This window comes from Falco naumanni, chromosome W (assembly GCF_017639655.2).
Source record: "Falco naumanni isolate bFalNau1 chromosome W, bFalNau1.pat, whole genome shotgun sequence".
NCBI classification, from domain to species: domain Eukaryota; kingdom Metazoa; phylum Chordata; class Aves; order Falconiformes; family Falconidae; genus Falco; species Falco naumanni.
Window position 1 is genome coordinate 3,246,750 of NC_054079.1, and position 22,257 is coordinate 3,269,006.

The following is a 22,257-nucleotide window of genomic DNA, read 5'->3' on the forward strand; positions in this document are numbered from 1 at the left end:
TCAGCAAAATGTTGCATTTGTTTGTATTTTCTGATGTATGAAAAATCAGTCATGTAAAAGTCCTAATTCAGCAGGTACTTTTAAATATGTGGCTAAATTTAACCAGAGAAGTCTCACTGAAGTTAAGATGAAAACATTAAAGAACCTTGTTGATCTGAAGAAACTGTAAATTCTAGTATATAAAAACCAAATTTGTAAAAAGGAAGTTAACAGCTTCAGGTTTTCAGATGTTTGCTAGGCTTGTATAATTAAAAAATGCAACTGAGCTACTTAATGGATAAAACCAGGGGTCCTCAAACTACGGCCTGCGGGCCGGATACACCCCCCCCAGGGTCCTCAATCCAGCCCCTGGTATTTACAGAACCCCTCCGCCACCCCCCCCCGCCAGGGGTTGGGGGGGGAAACCAAGCAGCCGCAGATGACTGCCTGCCACTTCATCCGCACAGGCCCCCTGGTTAAAAAGTTTGAGGACCCCTGGATAAGACAGTTTTTCCAGAGAAGATAAAGAAAACTAAACATACACCATCAGTCATTACTTTTTGCTTTGTTTCACTCATTGCATCAAAAATGTACTGTTATTTTAACCTTTGATTCTAAATCCTAGCTGCATCTGTGTAAAAAAATCAAAGATATCTGCAGGTAACCAATCTCTTTAATTTGACATGTTCCAGATAACCTCTTATTGTGTTTAAATATGAAATAGTTACTTATTGCAAAGTATCATGCATGATACAGGTGCTCCACTATAAAATCTTCTCTCTTGCTTATAATTAAGTCATTCTAAACTTAAAATACTAGTGTACAGTACTAAAACCTCCAATTTAAGTTTAATATAAAAATAACAGCAGAAAACTCCTTTTTAAAGTCTGTTTATTGTGAACAATCCAAATGCCTGTTTAATTATTATTAGTGTAGTATATTAATAGACTTTGCACCCCTACAGTTGCTAATTCATACCATCTCAGGTATTTTGATGAGATAAGAAATACCAAGTAAGAAAGCATTAAGTATTCAAAGGGATAATTTGCTTAGAATAATAACAAGAAATTAGTTTTTTGCATCTTCTTCAGTTCAAAATCCAGCTTTGAGACAGAGGAAGGCTTCAAATTCACATCAATTAAATAAGAGTGGTCTTTTTAACCAGTAGCAGTTTGATTGCCAATGACTCGAAGAATCTCTTTATGAATGCTTGGTTCCTGTGTATTTATACTTGTATCACCCACTTGACCATCTTCATAGCTAAAAAAAAGCACAGAAAATCAAATTAGCGTTTTATTAAACACATCCAAAACTGTTTCATTCAATAATCAAGAGTGTTTATTCCATATGTTAACATTTTCTATTAAAATGCTCTGTTGCACTTCACTGTTATATGCAGATCCTAAAATCTAGAGTGAAGGGTGGTAGGGCTGCCATTGTCATCAAAACCCTGAGGTTGAATAACTCACTAGGACCTAAAGGGGACTTCTGCCAGCACCTGGCCCACCAAGGCATGTTAGCAGCTTCCCTCTTACTGGAGATATAAAGGAAAAGGCTGTTTCTGCAGCTGCTCCCAGACCACCCTATGTGAGGCTGGTGCCAAAGCATGCACAATGTATCACAATGCCTGCAGCACCCAAACTGTCACAAGTGGGCCTCCACTTAGTGGTGACACCACAACAACCTCCAGGGGTTTTCTCCTTATGAGAAATCACCTGTATTAAGGATTTGCATGGATAAAACAGTCCTGAGCACTGAAAACCCCAGTGCTGGTCAATCTGAAGTCAGCATGCTCCTCCAACTGGTCTGCATGATTCTCTTTGCAGGGATGAAATCTATGCTGATATATAATTACAAGTCATAGGTGAGAGGGGAAATGCTCACATCATAGACAGGAAGCCTTTAACAAATACCTCAGCTTTAAAACATACATCCAAATAGAAGAGATTTTTTACAATATATGGATAGACTTACTGTAATGCTATTGAGTGGGAAAAATCAGTAACTCTCCATTAATTTATTCTATAACTAAACATCTACTAAAACTTTGTCACTAACTTATACATGCATTTCTTAACAAAAGTACAGAGATATATAAAAAATGAAGTGATACTTTAAAGCAGGGGTCCTCAAACTTTTTAACCAGGGGCCGGCGTGGATGAAGTGGCAGGCAGTCATCTGCGGCTGCTTGGTTTCCCCCCCCTCCAAACCCCGGCAGGGGGCGCGGGGGGGTTCTGTAAATACCAGGGGCTGGATTGAGGACCCTGGGGGGCCGTATCTGGCCCACGGGCCGTAGTTTGAGGACCCCTGCTTTAAAGAATTAGGAAGAAACATCTTTTATCTACTTCATTTACAGCTATTGGAAGGAACATGGGGGAAAAGGCTTAGAATGGACAGATGTTGAATGTTAAAAGAAGCTTTGTACTCACACAAAGAAAAATCTTGTACACACATGATCTGTATTGGGAACTACCCATATCTCTCCATGTTTGTGCAGATCGGATGAAGTTATCACTATCAGGGAAAGAATAAATTTCATAGTGATGAAAACACGCCTGGAAAATATTGTTTTAAAATATTTGGGTTTTTAAACACTTTAAATAGGCTTCTGGGAATGTGTAATTTTCCAGTGCATGTTTGTGGCATGGCATAGACTCCAAGTTGGCTGCTAGTACAAACAGGGAGATGAACTTTATTCTTGTTTCCAAAATATATTTTCCAGAAAACACAGATATATGGGAGCCAGTTCTTCACTGGAATGAAAAATTAAAAAGTATATTTATTAAAAACCAATTTTAAATGGCCATAGGGCTGCTAAGGAGCATATGAGTCAACTAATCAGACTTTGGAACAGAAATATTTGTGTTTGATGATGGCTGAGACAAAAATAAGATATGAAGGATAAAGCCTGAAACTGAGATACCACAAATTTGAGATTTGCAATAATACCAAATATTAAAAAAAAAAAGAAGTATAGCAATTATGACTCAAGGAGATCACAAAGCCTGTGAAAACTTGTTCAACATTTAGAAAACAACAATGTATCTGATGATAGGTTATTTACCAACAGAATTAGGACAACACGGGAAATAAACCTTTTTATTGCTAGGTAGAATCATTACTATCAATCTGTATTTGAAAAGATTTTTATAAATGCATTTAAACACTGCTATGAATAAAAGCATATTCAATTTTTATACCATACCTTCCATGAATTGTAATTTTTAACAAACATTTTTCTCTTGTAATTAATTTTAAAATCTATATTAGCCACCTCCCCTAAACACTTATTTTCACAGAAAAATGAAGTGAATATGAATGTCATAAAATATATTTTACATTTATTTAAAATTCACCCTTATAAGATCCATGATCCGTTAATAAATTTGAGGAAAGAATGACCATAGATGAAAGTCCTTAGGAAAGACGTAATTTATATTTAGAAAGGCCAAGTAAATTCTAGTAAATCCTAGATTAATTTCATATCTTCTTCTGAAAGTTTTAGAACTTATGTATTCTTCTGTTCAGATCAAATTGTATTTTCACATTAAATGACATCTTAATCATATTAAATATTTCACTTGAACATTCTCAAAAATATATTAAAAAGCAGCATATATAGCTTAAAGCTTCCATTTTGAAATAACATCTTTTCCACTGTCTGTCTGAATTTTTACTTTTAAAAATAAACTGAATTTAATTTATTTTCTTTTTGTTTGGCCAGTAAGACTACTTACCAATTACTGGTATAATTCTTATTCACATTTTATAATTTGTTGTTCTCAAAATCTGCTGAGGTTTCATTAGTTATTAAAAGTATAGCCAAGTCTTTCAAGAACTACCATACTCATATGCACTGGATTTTAACTTCACAAAATTTCTGAAGCCATCAGAGAGAACAGACTGGTTACCAGACGAACAGTATATTTGCCTGAGAAGTGAAATATTATTTGGAAATTCAATAGGAAAGCTGGGTTTTCTGACTTGTAGGTGTTTAATGCGTTTGTCAAGAGCTTGCAAGAAGTCACTTTTTAAAATAAAGACCACGACTTGGGTTATATTGATGGCTTAGGAATATGATCACATTTGAAAGACAGACCAGATGAGTCGTCAGTACGTGCATATTATTATTTCTTGAAAATTCAGCATGTGTTACAAATTTTGTTTGAAGAGGGAAACATTCTGAACTGAAATATAAAGGTCAGCTATTAAACAAGTACTGGTATGCCTACCAGTAGTCTCTTACCTAAAACCAACCAGTACTGGAACTAAAGGTCTCGCTGATTTGCATCCAGTAACACCACGTCTATGACTAAAACAGTTTTTCAAGGGCTTTCAGCTTACCTTCACATAAGGCTATGCATTTTAAGTTACGGCTTTGCAAAAATTGTGACTGTTGTCCTTTCTTCTGTGTCTGAGATGTAAAAACATGAGAAAACTTAATTAGTGCAGTAAGACAAACTGAGTGAAAAAGTAACAAAGGAGAGGGCTGCTATTTTCAGTGGTTTATTAATGAACAGAGATAGAGGCAGTCTTTCTAAAACATTTCTATTTTATTTCTAAATGTAATAGAATTTCTAAATACATTTATATTATTTTTCTGGATTATTGTAGGAGGGATTTGAACTCCTTTATCCAGAAAGAAAAGTCCCTATTATTACAGAATGAATAATATTATTGGAACTATCAGACAGCAGAAAAAAATAATTACAAGGTGAATTTGATCATCAATTATTTGGCCACTACCCTGATATTTTACTGGTCTTCTCATATCTGAGGGCTTCTGCTGTTACATACCAATCTCTCTCCAAAGCAAGATTATTCTGTAGTTTTTACATGTTAATGATGGAGACAGATGTAATATTTCTTTCTCAAAATTTATCCCTACACATAAATGCTATGTTTGCTTTAGATAAAGCAGAATTCTAATGGTTTAATATCTTAAAACTATGACAAAGAAAAACTGACTTGCTATCAATGAAATGCTACTCCTTTCTCAGCAATAACCACTCTCAACTCCTTTTGCATGGTTCTTCCGCAAGTCTAGAACTCAGAAAGCAAGGGCTTGCTAAGGGTAATAATGCAATCTGTACTTTGTTTTCTTTCTCTTCCCAAATACAACTACTTGAAAAAGAATGGCACAGGTACCTGCAGTATACTTTGTAAATTGTTACTAAAAGCAGTTGGGCTGTATTTGATGGTTGCAGTCTCTGAAGTTCTTGATTGCATTCAATGAAATAAAACTTTTAACTTTCACAAAGGGAATACTGCCTCTTTTTCAGCTATCAAGTTCCCAAACGTAAAACCATAAATCTTCCAGAGATAGTTAATGTACTGTACCTGTGATGTATTACTCCCCTTACTGCCTGAAGCTGGTTCATCTTTAGCTGACACTTTCTGCTGCTTCTTGTTCATCCCTAAGAATATTAAAATCATGTAAGATACCCTGGCGTATAAATACTTTCACAAGCAAAGTATGGAGAATGAAACAGGTAGCACAGTGGGAATCACAATCCTCTGCATGGCAGTCAAAAAGCTAGTTAATTTTGTCATAGAATATTTAGATTTAATCCTGCAAATTGCCAACACATCTGCATGTGTTGCAAAGACCTTAGGAAAGTCAAATTAACATTAAGCAGATGCAAAAACAGATAAACATGAGCTTAAATGCCACTGAATTCAGCTCTTAGGTGGTTGCTTAAGAGTTGCATGTCAGCATGTCTTGAGTTTAACTGACCCTATTCAGGTTGAAATAACAGTCTGATTTACAGTGGGTAGAACAGTAAAATCATGAGAGATAAGACTTTAAATATTAATCTTTAACACTTTAGACTTATTAAAAGTCTAAATTTTTAGGAGTAATTAATTTATTTAAAGTTAGTTTAAAAGTCTACCTTGGTTTAATTAATTTATCTACAGGTAAAAGTATTAAATTATTTGTCACCCACCTTTGATCCAATTTCCATCTCAGAAATCTAAACACCTACATTCATGCCTTACATTTCTCTTATAGTCTACACGTTAATTTATATAAAATTCCTGTATTGTATGCTACTACAGGCTTCCTTGCTTTTCCAGTATCCCATATTTCTTGATAGCTTGCAAACACAGACTGAATTACAGAGAAGTTTAAGTCTATGAAGTAACAGGGAGCGTAGGACTCCTCTGTGGTTTTTAATGGCATCAAATATTATATACTTCATGGGAACACAGGCCTCCTTTCTGGAGGAAACTGGGTGGAAAGGACCAAAAAAAAGATAGAGATGAGAAAAAACACATTGAAGCTTACAAAGCAACACTGTCCAAAAGGAAGGGCATTTTGTGACATAATGATACTGCAACCTGCATTTTTAGTGAGTCCTAAAGAGCTTCCTTACTTGTGTAATCTTTGAAAAGCTAAAAGGGCATTTAGAGATTACTGACACTGAAATTCAGTAAATACTAGTAAAAAATACTGAACTCTAAAAATTAATTGTGACATTACCTAAAAACACTGAAAATCAGAAAACATAACTAAAACTCTCAGAATTAAATTTACCTACATGCACAAAAACACACATTCAACTATACCAACACTTTAATATTTGAAGAAATGTAGACATTGATTTGATGGATGGACCACTTGGTGGATAAGGAATTGGCTGGATGGTCACACTCAAAGAGTTGTGATCAACAGCTTGATGTCCAAGTGGAGACCAGTGATGAGTGGTGTCCCTCAGGGGTCCGTATTGGGACCAGTATTATTTAACGTCTTTGTCAGGGACATAGACAGTGGGATTGAGTGCACCCTCAGCAAGTTTGCAGATGACACCAAGCTGAGTGATGTGGTTCATACTCTAGAGGGAAGGGATGCCATCCAGAGGGACCTAGACAGGCTAGAGAGGTGGGTCTGTGCAAACCTCATGAAGTTCAACAAGGCCAAGTGCAAAGTCCTGCACCTGAGTTGGGGCAATCCCAAACACAAGAACAGGCTGGGCAGAGAATGGATTGAGAGCAGCCCTGAGGAGAAAGACTTGGGGGTGTTGGTTGGCAAGAAGCTCAACATGGCCCAGCAATGTGCGTTTGCAGACCAGAAAGCCAATCGCACCCTTGGCTGCATCAAAAGAAGCATGACCAGCAGGTCAAGGGAGGGGATTCTGCCCCTCTACTCCACTCTCATGAGACCCCACCTGGAGTACTGCATCCAGCTCTGGGGCTCCCAACATAAGGAGGACATGGACCTGCTGGAGCGAGTCCAGCGGAGAGCCACAAAGATGATCAGAGGGCTGGATCACCTCTCGCATGAAGACAGGCTGAGAGAGTTGGGATTGTTCATCCTGGAGAAGAGAAGGCTCCAGGGAGACCTTATAGCAGTCTTCCAATACCTAAAGGGGGCCCACAAGAAAGCTGGAGAGGGACTTTGTACAAGGGCATGCAGTGATAGGACAAAGGGTAATGGCTTTAAACAGAAAGAGGGTAGACTTAGATTAGATATTAGGAAGCAATTCTTTACTGTGAGGGTGGTGAGGCACTGGAACAGGTTACCCAGAGAAGTTGTGGATGCGCCCTCCCTGGAAGTGTTCAAGGCCAGGTTGGATGGGGCTTTGAGCAAGCTAATCTAGTGGAAGGTGTCCCTGCCCATGGCAGGGGGTTGGGACTAGATGATCTTTAAGGTCCTTTCCAACCCAAACCATTCTATGAAACTGCAAATACAACATAACTAAAGGAAAAAAAATCACTGTAATTTAAAATCTCTATGAAAGTTTCTTAATATACACATTGGTGTATCATGTTTCTATTTTGCTTCTATTTTTTATTATTTTTTATTTTATTCTTACATGGAAAACTCTGCAACACTCACTCATGGATTTATTAGTGGGACAAATTATGTTCCCTCCCCTTCTCATGCTAAAATAAACACACTGTCCTGTACTTTCTATGTAACCTTGACATGGTGATACTTGAAAATATTTTTAAACATATACAGTTGAACATGTATATTGATGAATTATTTATTTTGTCAGATCAGGTCCTAAAAGCCCATGAATTCATGACAGATATTGACAAAAAAATCACAAACCTGAAGTTGGATTTCTACTGCATAATCAAGACCTGCTCCATTACACACAGCAGCCATTATTAGCTACTACTTACTTAACGCACAGTATCAATATACTCAGTACCTTGGAAAATGAGGACAGTTATTAAATAAGGGAACTTCAATTTTTTTATTTTTTAAATAAATTAAATCTTGGCCTACAAAGATAAGATTTACTAAAGTGTTGTAAACAGTGAAGCTGGTAAGAAAAGCAGTAGACTAAGATACTCTCCTATATTTCTCCAACTTTAGAGTGATTTATAAATATCACCTGAGTAACCAAATGATATGCTTGACAATGGACTAAGGTAGATTCCACTTCCAAACATTGCACCATGGAGCTGAAAAAGAGCGGAGTGATTGTTTAACATTAATTTGGTTATCTGGAAAAAATAATAGTGATAGGCACAAGTCCTAATGTAGATAAGCATCTGCCTCACTGCACTAATTTATTGTCCAGTAATAAATAGTGTTCAAAGAAGTCTTTAAAAAAAATCATGCTGTGAATATACAATTAAACGTATATTCTGGAAACCATGTCCAAATACCCAAAGATAATTTTACATCAGATTTATATTATAAAATTGCATTTTCTGTTTTTAAATCTAATATTACCATGGAGGATGCTTCTGTAGGTGGTCAAATACACTTCAGACTTAACAAGGATGAGCAAGCTCAGCATATCTCACATAAAAACCTTGGCAGGAACCACAACCTAAGCCACCCTTTGTGAATTGCCATCAACAACAGCTACTTTTCTTTAAGGTAACAAATGAAGACACAGTGATAACACTGCACATATACTATAGAAAAATTCAGTCACTAGTTCAGCCTGAGTACTAAAGGAATGGGTTCAATCAAGCTTTTGCCTGAGCCAATTCAGACATGCATATCCCATTACTACTGGATTGTGCTTTACCCACAAAGCTACCAGCTGTCTGAAAAGAAGAAAGGAATGAAAAGGGAAGGCTCTTCAACATCACTTTTCTGCGTCACAGAGCTTGGTCTAAGCAACAAAACAGCACTTTTTATTAGTGCTGTGGCCATTTCCTTGTCTGGAATGGGGGAAAGCATGGGTTTCACATCTCCAGGGACTGACTGCTTTATGTGGAAAAGTCTTTAAAGAAAACACACAAAGTAGTTGTTGGAGCACAAATGAGAATCCAGAGTACCTCCTACCCAAGTAGATATTATGACCACTGGGCTTTAGAGTCATGCTCACACTTATGTCTTTCCTCTGACCCAATGACACATTGTCTCTGCAACGTGGCAGAAGTCCAATAGGAATGTGCAATCATGCTCTCACCCCTTCAGATCCTACAGTGCTGTATAGGATCCTTGGTGAGTAGATATTTTTTCCCTGACTGGTTCTATATTGGGTTTGTGTGGCAAAGTTTTGGTAGCATGGGGGCTATAGGGGTTACTTCTGTGAGAAGATGCCAGAAGCTGTCCATATATCCAATAGAGACAGTGCCAGCTGGCTCCAAGATGGACCCACCTCTGGCCAAAGTCAAGCCAATCAGAGACAGTGGTAGTGCCTCTGTGATAACATATTTAAGAATGGGGAAAACACCTGCACAACAAACTGCAGCCAGAAGAGAGGAGTGACAATATGTGAGAGCAGCAACTCCACAGACACCAAGGTCTGTGAAGGAGGGGGAGGAGGCGCTCCAGGTGCCAGAGCAAAGAATCCCCTGCAGCCCATGGTAAAGATCATGGGGAGGCAGGCTGTCCCCCTGCAGCCCATGGAGGTTAATGGTGGAGCAGACATCCACCTGCAGCCCATGGAGAACCCCATACTGGAGCAGGTGGATGTGCCTGAAGGAGGCTGTGACCTTGTGGGAAGCCTGTACTGGAGCAGGGTCCTGGCAGGACCTGTGGACCCATGGAGAGAGGAGCCCAGGATCAGGTTTGCTGGCAGGACTTGTGACCTCGTGGGGCACCTATGATGGAGCAGTCTGTTCCTGAAGGACTGCACCCTGTGGAAGGGACTCATGCTGGAGCAGTTCATTAAGAACTGGATCCTGTGGGAAGGACTCACATAGGAGAGCTACCTCCCATGGGAGGGACCCTATGCTGGAGTAGGGGATGAGTGTAAGGAGCCCTCCCCCTGAGGAGAAAGGGGCAGCAGAGATAATATGAAATTAACTGACCACAATCCCCATGCCCCATCCCGCTGCGCTGCTCAGGGGGGAGAAGGTAGAGAAATAAAGGGTGAAGTTGAGCCTGGGGGGAAGAAGGGAAGGGGGGGAAAGGTGTTTGTAAGTTTTGGTTTTATTTCTTATTATCCTACTCTGATCTCAGTGTCAATAAATGAAACTAGTTTCCTCAAGTTGAATTTGTTTTGCCTGTGATAGTAATTGGTGAGTGATCTCCCTGTCCTTATCTTGACCCATGATATTTCTGTTATATTGTCTGTCCCCCATCTGGTTAAGAAGGGGAGCAATAGAGTGTCTTCAGTGGGCACCTGGTATTCAGACAAGGTCAACCCACCACAGGTTTGTACTGTGGTAAGCAGAATGAACTGGGCTCGGGATATGTCCTAGTTGTGTAAGAGATTTAAAGATGTTAACTTGTGCAAAAGTCTTTACTGCTTCCTCCTCTTCCCAGTATCTCAACTCTAGACAAGAAAGTAAGCATGAACTAAGGGTTTTACTTTGGTGAATTTTGGTGTGTAAATCCTGCTTTTTTGGGAAAAAAAACTTACAAAGATGCCAATAGAGACAGCCAAACCATTAAGAGGAACAGCAGATATTTCCATTCCCTTTTTTCATTTTTTCCTATTCCCCAATCCTTAGTAAGCAGTCTAGGATCCTCCTTCAATGTCTCATTGACTCAGCTCCAGGGAATGACCTGTCAAAACCCTGATGCTAAAATACTCAGAATTACAGCTCCCCAGTCCCTCTGATACTGCCTACTTTGCTCTGCAATAGTGTCTCCTGATGATTCGGTCTGAGAAACTGAAGTTTGCAATAGCTCCCTCCTGGCCAGTACACTCATATTCCCTTCCCAAAGAAATCAGAGGAGAATAGAAGATGCTGTAAACCCAGCTTCTGTAAACCTAGTATGCTCTTGGGTCCTATAACAGGCATAGATTACATAGCTCTAAATTTTAAGTCCTGAGACTGCTTTTAAGCAGTATGGAGCTAAGCCTCCTGGAGGTGCTTCTGTGTAATGTAAAATTGAAACACTGATTCCACCAATGGTATTTTAGCAGACACATTGTTTTATTTTAATTGCTTCAGAAATTTTTCCAGGAAACATAAGGGTATTGGAAGTCACCCCTTTTTGCCATCTGTAAGACTACCAGAACCAAATCCCTTGAAAACTCACCTAAGCTTAATATGTAACCAAACATGCATAGGTTAGCTAAAGTCTATAAGTAGTCTACTATTTACCTGCAGCCTTGTATTGGAAGCAACAACTAAACCGTTCCTCAGGATGGAATGCCAATTTTCAATGTGTGAACCACTGAAAGAGTTAAATGTGTTAAAATGTACAGTACAAAATGAAATCAGTAATCCTTTAAAACAATAGATTCCCAGCTGTAAACATCAAATTGTGATAACAAAAATACAGCATTTTAGTAACCTTTGATTAATATGAATGGATGTACTCACTGAAATGCAAAGGTACTTCCATAGAGATTTTTAGCAGTTCGGAAATTGGATTCTTTGGCTGGTGGACTACTGAGAAGTAGGAACTGGTGGGGAGTGTGCATAAACTTGAGTTGCTGTAAAATATAGTAGCATAAAGTTGATTAACACAAAAGCATTGTATTTCCATAACAATAGTTCTTAAGATGCCATACTATTTCACACAATATATGACTGCATTTAAATAACTACATGAACAAAGTTGAAGTTGGTCTCATTTACTGTTGGATTTCAGGTAAAAACTATGGTAAAGTGTCCGTTTCTGAAGCATACTTCAGCTTAATATGGCTCTAGTAAAGTAATTAAATTGAACAATTTCATTATAGTATTCTGATCAGAGCAGGCTTTAAATTAAGATATGAAAGGCTGCAGATTACTACACCTTTATTCAGAAGATCAGAGGCACACATACTCAGAAGTTAGTCTCAGCACCATCCCTCTAAAGTTCTAGAGCTATATTCTTTATACAGTGTACTCTTATGCAGATCTCCTGGTACATCATGCTTGTATACTGCTTTTTTGTACACTTCTGTATCTAATATTCTATAGGGTAACAAAACAAATAGCAATGTTCTTCTCAGATAGCTGTTACAGCACTATCAAAACTAGCCAGCTGCAACAAGGCTTTTACCATCCCATACCAGGTTAACTTCAATAAGTAGCTCCCACGCCTTGCCCCAGCACAGCCACCAATCCCCCACAAGGTTTCAGAAGTTCATCTACTGTCCATGCTGTTTTGTCAGCCTCTTCAGGCCAGACCACCCTGCTTCTTCCCTCTCTGGGCTCTTCTTTCAACCAGCCTCTCCTCATCCAGGCCCCCTGCTTCTCCTTGGGCCTCTCCTTGTTTCACCTACATCCCAAGCACCTTCTTCAGGTTTCTCTCCATCCACAGCTCCCCTCCCATACCCCTTACAGCTATTTAACTACTTAGCAGGAACTAGCCACAGCTGCATCTTATCCACATCAGCCAACCCACTGCCACTGAAGCCAGCCCACAGCTGTATATTATCAATGCTAATTAACCCAGCTTCATTCCTTTGTAATTCCTCTACAGATGACTATAAGGTAGACACTTTCATTTGAGCTACTCATCTCAAAGAGGCTTTTTCCGAGCATTATTCCTTTGACCTATTTTAGATATTCACAACATGGTACTATGAGTACCTGAAACTGCCTATTTCTCTCTCCTGTCTATTAATGGAGCCCATGTGATTAATTTGAATGTAGACACATTTGGACAAGAGAGTCCCACCTAAAATACTAATATGTGCCATGAGAAAATAATAAAGAACCTACAGACACTTACCCTATTCGCTGGTAGCTTCACAATATGTGATCTATTACTAGAAATAACCCTAAAATAAGAAACAGTTAGATGTATTAGACATAATAACCACAGAAAACTTTTCTTCTTAAGCATGTGTTATGAATGGCCACCACAAAGTACCCAGCTGCAGGTCTTTGAACCTATCAATTGAAAGCAGACCAAAACTTGACCACAAATCAGATCTGAGGCGATACAAATAAGCTGGAGTCTTTCCAGTGTTTTCAGAGGGCCCAGATGAGGTCCAGAAACAAATGCAGTTGCAAATGTCAACCCTGACATTAATTCTTAGGGTGAGTTTATACCAAATTAAACTGGTGAAGTGATTATTCATTCAACTTGGTACTTTAATAATTATCATCTCATGTGAGTCAGTTTTATACCACTGTAGAAGAGGATGTGCAAGCGGGTCTTGTTTATCCATCTGCTTCTTTATTTCCAAGTAAGGTGCCTAGAAAAGAGTAATTACACTCTTTATTTCTAGTTGAAATCATAAGGTTAGATTTTATATGTTATATTGCCCATGATTTCATCTATTAAAATGAATCCATGGGACTCATTATTAGGCTTAAATCACAGTTTTACTGATATTTAGCATTGTACAGTTATAAATGTGTTTTGACAACAAGAATTAATATAGCAATTATTTTCCATGGAGTAAAATATTAAGCATATAATTAGCATAAAAATGAGTATATTATAGCAAACATTGGTGATCTCAGGGAGAACAGCAGAAGATGTCTATTTATGTTTGGCTCTTAGAATAAGAAATTGGACTGAAATTTCACAAAATTAAGTCTCTCAAAATGCCCCAAGATAATCCACTCCAATTTGTTAACTGTTTTATGGTATAAACTGGTAAAGTAAAATACTGTATCAGTTTATAATCCCTTTGAAAACCTGTCTTGATTTCAATCACAGTGAAAAGCAACCCTTTAAAACTTTTCAGTCCAAGAATTATTTTAACATTAAAAAAAGGCCAAATGGTGGTTATTTTTCTTTTTAAAAGACATTATATTAGGTAAAAGAAATACCTGATTTTTAAAATTTTTACAAGATGTTACGTTAAGTAACAAAATATCTGAGTTTTAATTTTCAATGTATTTTACTGCTCTCTATACACATAATTCTTCATTCCAGAATGCCAAAGTACTTTACGAATACATATAGAGTAAGACTTATAAACTCTTGTGAGGTTACATTTATATAACAGTTGGAAAAGCAAGGTACGTGGGAGAGGTTTCAATAATCACTTATAATCAGCTGGGCTGTTTGGGAAGGGAAGTGTAACAATAAACATAAGTACGGCTATCACATTCTGTCCCACTTGTGAATATTGAGAAATCGTATGGTAGTAATTCCAAGAGATTCAACCTTCCAAGTCCCCAACCATACTTAGCTGATCTAGTGCTTTGTTATAATAGAAATAAAGCTATCATTCAGAAAACTATCACAAAATCAATTTCTTTTGCTTTGGAAATAAAAGACTCAGTTTAATATTTCCAGAAATGCAGCAGTTGGTGATTATCTCGTTGCAATGTCCCATTTTGCTGTTATTATCTCTTATTTAAACTTCAAATGGTCTGAGTTCTATTTCAACACTTATATTTGACTGCCATTATGGATTCTATAGGTTTGTTATTTTTAACACACATTTAAATATTATTACAGCTCTATAGGAAAGAGATGATACTATTCACTTCCCCACTCATCATAGGCAAGCAATAAAAACATCTTCCTAGTTCTAAAAATAGTGATTAAGTTATGTATAGATTTTTAAACTCACCTGTGTCATCTCTCTAATAGAAGTGATACTATCCAATGCTTTCATGACTCGTTCATAATTCTTCTTCTGATGTAGCATAAAATAAGCAAATAAATTAAAAGTATATTGGTCTTTGGCTCTACAAAAACCTGAATTCTTTGAGTGTATATAAAACCAAAGTTAGGATGAATGTTCAGCAAACCAATCCTTTCAAACATTTCTAACCATTAGCTTCCTTCCACTTTATACACGGACTCTCATTCATATTCCAGGAAAATTCCCTGAAAAAATATTATCATGATGTTTTTTCTTTGAATTTCACTGGAACCCCCAACACACAACAGTGTGACTTACTTTAAAAACTGGGTCTTTTTTTAAACAAATATTTGCAACTAAACACAGGCTCTGCCAGTTATTTGGACAATATGCTATTAAGTTAAATAATATAGTGAACAAATAGATTTTAAATAAAATGCTAAACAAGCAGATGTGTTTACTTTGCTAACAGGTCCTTCAGTTGTCCCTCTGCCTCACCCTGACCTTTGTCTACCTTCTGACTGGGAACACTACCAGAGGGTTCCACCTTTTCTGAGAGGATGAAATTAACAGTTCATCCTTCACCAGCTCCACATGCCATGTTGCCTTCAGGAGCCTCATTGTTCTCCATCTTTGGGTCTTGCCAACTTCTGCCCATGGGCTTTCACCTCACCCATGCTGGCAAGAAGCTGGGAGGAGATGGAGTGGGTCCTATCAGCCCAGGGCCTCTCTCCACTACTCTTCTAGTGTGACCACTTTTCACAGTCCCTCATCTGCTTCAAACCCCCACCCTAGCCGCCAGACTAGCTGTCTCCTTATCAGTCCCTTTCCAAGCACCTCCGGGCAAGTCCTCCTTCCCACACACTACAGAATACACTTGTTCAGTCCCTTCCTCTGAGAAAGACCATCTCTAACTGGCCTTTGTTCAGAAAAAGTGAAATGCATCACAATGCAGGGCATCCAAAGTTCTTGTTTACACCCTTGAGGATGTCTCAAGTGAGCTGTAATAGTTCACAACTTCCCCAGGGCTTCCCTGAGAGGCAGCATTTGCAGCCTGAGGAGCAAGTAGTGCAAACACAATTCTTCAAAATTTGATGCTTGTATAAAACTCGACTGTTATGTCCAACATTTGATAAAATTAAGTTTAAGGCCATAACTGTTTGCAATGATAAAATGAGATGACAGCAGTAACCACTTTAAGAATAAAACGATGGACAAGAAATCCCCCAGTCTACATCGTCTACACCTCCCAAAGGCCATCTTTCTCTTTGTGTCCAATGTGTACACTGAGAGAAAGACACTAAGAATATACAATTTTGCACCTATAATTTGTACCCTAAAAGAAGTTCTTGGCTTCAACATAACTTTGAATGCAATTTACAGTTTATTCACAAATACCTTCTCAGAGACAATTAAAAAACCTACAAAGTTCTGAAAATAGTCACACACTTGTGCTATATTCTGGAGCTGTTTCTCTTACAGTAAAGGAGACTCCTCCAGAAGAAGGTTTTGCTTTGAAATCTAACACATGACTGAAATCAAGCTATGACATAATGAAAGATAACTACTTACCCTGGGATTAAAGGCCAGCATCTGAGGATCATTAGGATCAACTACAGAAGGATATGGCTCAAAAATGACAACTTTCCTAGGTGACTCTAACGCAGACCGACACATGGATACTAATAGATCAACCACCTAGGGATAAAGAAAATAATTTATTTATTATATGTACTTTCATACTGTGTCATCCAGTCTGCTTTTTTTAAACATTACAGTAATACCATATTTAATTGTTATCTATATTACCCAAACCATGTTATCCACAGGACATAGTTTAGGACTGAAAATTTTCCATTGACCTAAACAGGCTTTGGGTCCAGCCCTGGTACATTATTCCAGGTTCATAAGTAGGACCAGTATCCGGTCCAAAATATATTAGCATGTCAAATACATTGCTTGCAGTCCTGCTTTCTCTTGTGTACATGTGCTAATTCCTGGATGAAATTAATTCTTTAGGGAAATGAAGTTATGCTGAATCTGTGTATCTTTCTGCAGTAGATGCCAGTGAAAAATGTTGCTCAAGAAAGAGGAAGGGATTGTCAATCTGTACCACTGCCTGCTGTTCTCCTGAAGATTGTAATCATGGAAACACTAGGAAACATTGCTTCTGCTAAAGCCAGAACAGTGCAGTGATTTAACGGTCATTTACATGGCTCACACTGGGAGATCCTCTTCCTTCCTTCCTGTTGTACAAAATTATGACATGGTTTTGAATATCTATGATTTCCGAGGTTTCACTGTAAGATCATGCATGTAATGTGTACACAGGCATGTATTTACATATGTGCACATAGACACATATTCAACTTAGCAACAGATTTCTGTATAATTGTTTCAAAATTTGTAACTTGGAGGTTAAAAATAGACTACAGCAATCACAAAACAGAGAGAATGCAGCTTTTTGTCAACTGTGAAACCAGCTCATAATGAAATCCAAAGTTGCTTGCTGCATAAAAACATAGCTGCAAATTATCTCATTTCCCCCTGGTTTCTCTGTGCCTTCTGAAAACATTCCTGTGTGAAAATAGACTTTTCCATGACAGAAAGGAAAAGCTGAGATGAGCCGTACTTACTAGGCATCCCTGGTTCCTCCTACAGTTCCGCATAGATCAGATCTCATCTCACAGCTCAAGCTGTTCTAGAATTTATCATATATTTGACATTGTATCTGATCATTTGGAGTAAAAAAAAAAATGATGGTCCTTTAGAGAAGCAGAATGAAAATAAGAGCCGTGATGAAAGGGAAAAGGAACTGCACTGCAGTGAGTGATACTGTTGCCATTCTCCTCTGCTCCTTTGGCATAAATGGACAATTTTCTCCATCAGTTTAAAAATATTCTGTTAGCTTCAGTCACTAAATCTCTCACATATATTGAAAAATGAAAATTTTAAAATAATGGTTCCTTCATCCATGGTGCTCTGAATTCTTTCCAGTTTATAATACCAACAAGTGTGATGAATGTTTCAAAATAGGGCATCCACATTAGCATTTGCAAAGGAGACCAGGAGTCTGCATATACAGTCAGGTCAGGCAACAGGCCTGCAAGTGTGTAAATGTATCACTATGAAATTGAGCCTGAGTTCTACATCCTGCTTCTCAGAAGCACTTCTTAGCCTCCAGCTGCAAAACACTACTAGGGAAGAGTTGTTTGAGTCCCCAAACCTCTTAATACAGTGACCCAAAGTTGTCTTGCTTTATGATTTGCACAATGGGACTATGTCTTAAAATTGGCACAGTTCTTAGAACACCATACCAAGGCCCTCCTTTAAAGCAGCTGTTGACTCCTATATTGTTTCTTACCATAATACCAACATATTGTTCTGACATGGGGTAAAACATGTACAGATGAGGCTTAATTAAACCATTGATTTCACCTGAGATCATTGTTTTGAGATGACAGAATGCAGAGCAACTTAAACTGGGAGGTAAGTCTAATACAAGCATTATAATACAAACTTGCGTATGCATTCCTTGGTAATAGGAAGTGCTGCGGATCTAGTAAATGTCCTTATAGTTGGGCCTGAACTTCTCCTTAACAGTAGGTACTGAAGTTCATAAATTAGGATTTAAATATTTTCAAGGAGGACAAGATGACACTTGCTGATGACAATTCTCTTATGACATCAATCTCTTAGTGCCTCTCTCTCTCTCTCCAGAGGCTCGCTACAGGGTGTCTGAACTATCAACAAATCAGACATTTAATTTTCAGGCATTTTGACTATGTGACTGAAATAAGGCAAGTAGAGTTCAAGACTGAAAGTTTTAGAAAGTGCTATCTCTCACTATTAAGAAGGAGCCATCAGAATATTGGGAGTGACAAAGTAGGGGTATATACCTTAGGAAACTATCTGAAAGCACAGCTGAAAGAACAGAATGTGATTTGTAATAACGGGAACCTATATTTAGGCTCTTTCGCTACACAAAATGGTTCAAAGGAAGATTCATCTGACAAAATTTAGAGATTCGCAATGCAAACACCTACCTCTTACTAGTCAGCCTAAGCTCTTTATAATCAATGGAGAAAATAACCACTGTGCTGATAGTCTATGATGTGAGTCACACCATCCTAAACTAATATCATACCCTAAAAGTGTTAATTTATTTCTGCAAACAGGAACAGGATCTTGACCAGATAAGATATAGTGAGCTGAGTGCAATGCTATCACTAGAGTGAGACTTAGCAAGATTTAGTCATCTAGGTCCAGTGGAACAATCCACAAAACCTCTTATCTAACTCTTTTAAGTACCATTAAGGTTGTAATCACTTCAGTACCCTGCGGCAAAGCTCTGTAGATGTAGAGGTACTCTAGAGATCTTGGGCAAGCTCCCCATATGCCTGCAACCCTGCAACATTGATACCTATGTAGAACATGAGTGCTAATCAAAACCATCTCTCCTGTCAGCTGTATTTAAAAAGAGAAGTGAGAGCTACTTGTTTGTACCTAAATACCATGTAAGTGCCTACATTCAAAAAATAAAACTCTAGCTTCACAGAAACACATAGCTGAGGTGTCCAGAGGACTTCAGGCTGGGGAAGAGGTGGGGCTTCATCAGCACACCTCTCTAAATTTCTTACAAGCCTGCACAGGTATCCCAATGTTTGGCATGCTAGATGTTGCAAATATAGCCATCTGTCTTCAGACATCAGATGAGCTGATGTTCACATCCCGCAGTTATATACTCAAGTGAAGAAGCTGGTGCACACTGCTGCAAGTTTCTTCCTTTGAGGATATGCCCGTAGGTGGTGTTCAGGCACTTAGCCAAATAGTTTATTTCCAGTGGCTAGACTCACTAGTGCTAGTTAAAGTTAACTTAACCAAACATTTTGTCTTCTAAAACCCATGTTGCTTACTACATAAGTGCACAGTGAGTGACATGTTTAGGAAATTGGAGAAAAATGCACTTTTCCGTGAGATGTGTAAATTTTTAACTTAAGATCTTAAAAAGATCTTAAACATAAGTTCTTTTAATTTTTTTAATTTACAAAGTCCTGTAACTATTGCAATCTAAGGTTAAATGTGATTTGGAAACATAGTTTAAAATACTTTGTTTTAGGCACATACACAAATTATGAAAGAAAACAATGATATGGTTATAAATACATTAATGACTGAAATTAGAGTCAGGAAGCAAGCTTTCATTAAATTCCTGATCCTTGAGAAAAGAGAAAAAACCCTATGTAGCAAAATCGGTAAGGACTTTCCCATTGTTATTTAATGATCAAAACAACAGATACTCAGTGGATAGCTGCATCCTAACACCATGAACAGGAAGTAGCTTATTAATTGCATGAGAGTAGTAATGGCTCATTAGGTGAATGTTAAAGAAAATGTATTTTGAATTAAGAAGTTTTAAGTGCTGAAGCTGCTAAATGGCAGAACCAGGCCTCGGCCCTTGTATAGCCCTAATCCAAGGCTGGTTTAAAACCCAGTCAAGTTAATCAGTAGGAGAATAGAGAAACAATAGATGATCAATTTGTATACACAGCTGCTCTCAAAAATGCAGGTGCTTTTAGAAAAAAATAGTATATGTGAATAGGAATTGCTTGTTCAAAGACTAAGTGTGCTTGAAGGATTGTGTGAGTTAAAGCAGGCAGAAAGAAGATCATGATCCAAGGAGGACCTTGGAACCGAGGCAGAGACTGGAACTGAATAGATGAATCAGCTGGGACAGGGTCAGGTGATGGATTCGCAGAACTGACAAGACCAAAGGAAACTTCTAAAAACTTCAGACACTGACTAATGATTTGATAAGTGTATATAAGCTGTGCTGTATCCCTTTGTTCTCTGCCACTCACTGAGGTGGTGGCCCAACTCTGAGTTGTGATTAAAGCAAGCCTAGTGGTACCCACGTCTGTGTAAAAACAGTGAAAATAAATGGGAATTATCTCCAAATGACAATGTCTGCCTTTATTAACAACCCAGGTGACCTAATTGAATACAACAGAACAAGAAAACTGTTACTTTAATAACATGGAAGTAAAAACAGAAGCACCTCATTAGAACTGTTTGAAAATGCCATGCATAAAATAATGTATTTACAGGTATAAGAGTGGAAAAATACTTACCAAAGAGTATTCATAATGGGAATACATGTTAATAAATACTAGGAGAAATTGAGAAGACTAAGTATACTATAAAAAATCAGGCATGTAATAAGCATTAGATAATTCTACCTGAGCCCCAGTTGCAATTTCATCAGCAGCTTCATTCATGACTCCTAATGTTTGGAAAGCAAATACACAGAGCTCCCGTTCACAAACAGTGGGCTACACAGAGAAAGTAAGTTAATTATATTTTTGTTCTAGTTTTGGGTTATTGGTTTTATTATGCAATACCTACAAGAAAAAACAAACACATTTAATTTGAATTTTTTCTTCTGACATGAAGTGCAACATAAATTTCATATTATGAATACATGTAAATTATTGAGGAAAATACATTAGAGAAGCATTTTAATAGTCTAAAGAACAAGTGTTAAGAACTCTGAAACTAATAAGTATTCACAGAGGCTAAACTTAAAAGAAATCTAAACAGATTAAAAAATCAAAATTATATTCATAGTACCCAAGTGTCCTTAACACTGTCCTATCAGACTCTGAAAACTTCCTACATATTTAAAATTAATAGAGAACAAATCCAGATACTAATGGGGGCACCCTCCTTTCATAAATGAAGGTTTGTTCTTCAGAGAATGTTATTCTGCTGTTGAGAACACACATGAAAATATAACCCAGAAGACAAATTTCTTGAAGAAGGCAATTTTAATTTAATTTTTAACTAATTGTATTGGGTTTGTGCAGTAAGATTATGGTAGAGGGGAGGCTATAGGGGTGGCTTCTGTTAGAAGATGCCAGAAGCTGTCCATATATCCAATAGAGACAGTGCCAGCTGGCTCCAAGATGGACCCACCTCTGGCCAAAGTCAAGCCAATCAGAGACAGTGGTAGTGCCTCTGTGATAACATATTTAAGAATGGGGAAAAAACCTGTACAACAAACTGCAGCCAGAAGAGAGGAGTGAGAATATGTGAGAGCAGCAACTCCACAGACACCAAGGTCTGTGAAGGAGGGGGAGGAGGCGCTCCAGGTGCCAGAGCAAAGAATCCCCTGCAGCCCATGGTAAAGATCATGGGGAGGCAGGCTGTCCCCCTGCAGCCCATGGAGGTTAATGGTGGAGCAGACATCCACCTGCAGCCCATGGAGAACCCCATACTGGAGCAGGTGGATGTGCCTGAAGGAGGCTGTGACCTTGTGGGAAGCCTGTACTGGAGCAGGGTCCTGGCAGGACCTGTGGACCCATGGAGAGAGGAGCCCAGGATCAGGTTTGCTGGCAGGACTTGTGACCTCGTGGGGCAC

The 22,257-nt window shown here is 38.1% G+C and overlaps 1 protein-coding gene across 1 annotated transcript in view; it reads right to left on the reverse strand.

The window, feature by feature from the left end:
* Positions 1-853: 853 nt before the first annotated feature.
* The window catches only part of LOC121080701 (protein mono-ADP-ribosyltransferase PARP8-like), a 149,703-nt gene continuing 128,299 nt past the window's right edge, over positions 854-22,257 (reverse strand). The window contains exons 15-26 of the mRNA XM_040578837.1: positions 21,077-21,169; positions 16,410-16,535; positions 14,823-14,888; positions 13,420-13,487; positions 13,019-13,067; positions 11,677-11,789; positions 11,455-11,527; positions 8,328-8,397; positions 5,320-5,396; positions 4,324-4,393; positions 2,409-2,493; positions 854-1,239 (exon numbers count right to left, since the gene is read on the reverse strand). Coding sequence (XP_040434771.1) covers positions 1,137-1,239; positions 2,409-2,493; positions 4,324-4,393; positions 5,320-5,396; positions 8,328-8,397; positions 11,455-11,527; positions 11,677-11,789; positions 13,019-13,067; positions 13,420-13,487; positions 14,823-14,888; positions 16,410-16,535; positions 21,077-21,169 — 993 coding nt within the window. The 3' untranslated portion in view covers positions 854-1,136. The remainder of the gene's footprint in view (positions 1,240-2,408; positions 2,494-4,323; positions 4,394-5,319; positions 5,397-8,327; positions 8,398-11,454; positions 11,528-11,676; positions 11,790-13,018; positions 13,068-13,419; positions 13,488-14,822; positions 14,889-16,409; positions 16,536-21,076; positions 21,170-22,257) is intronic.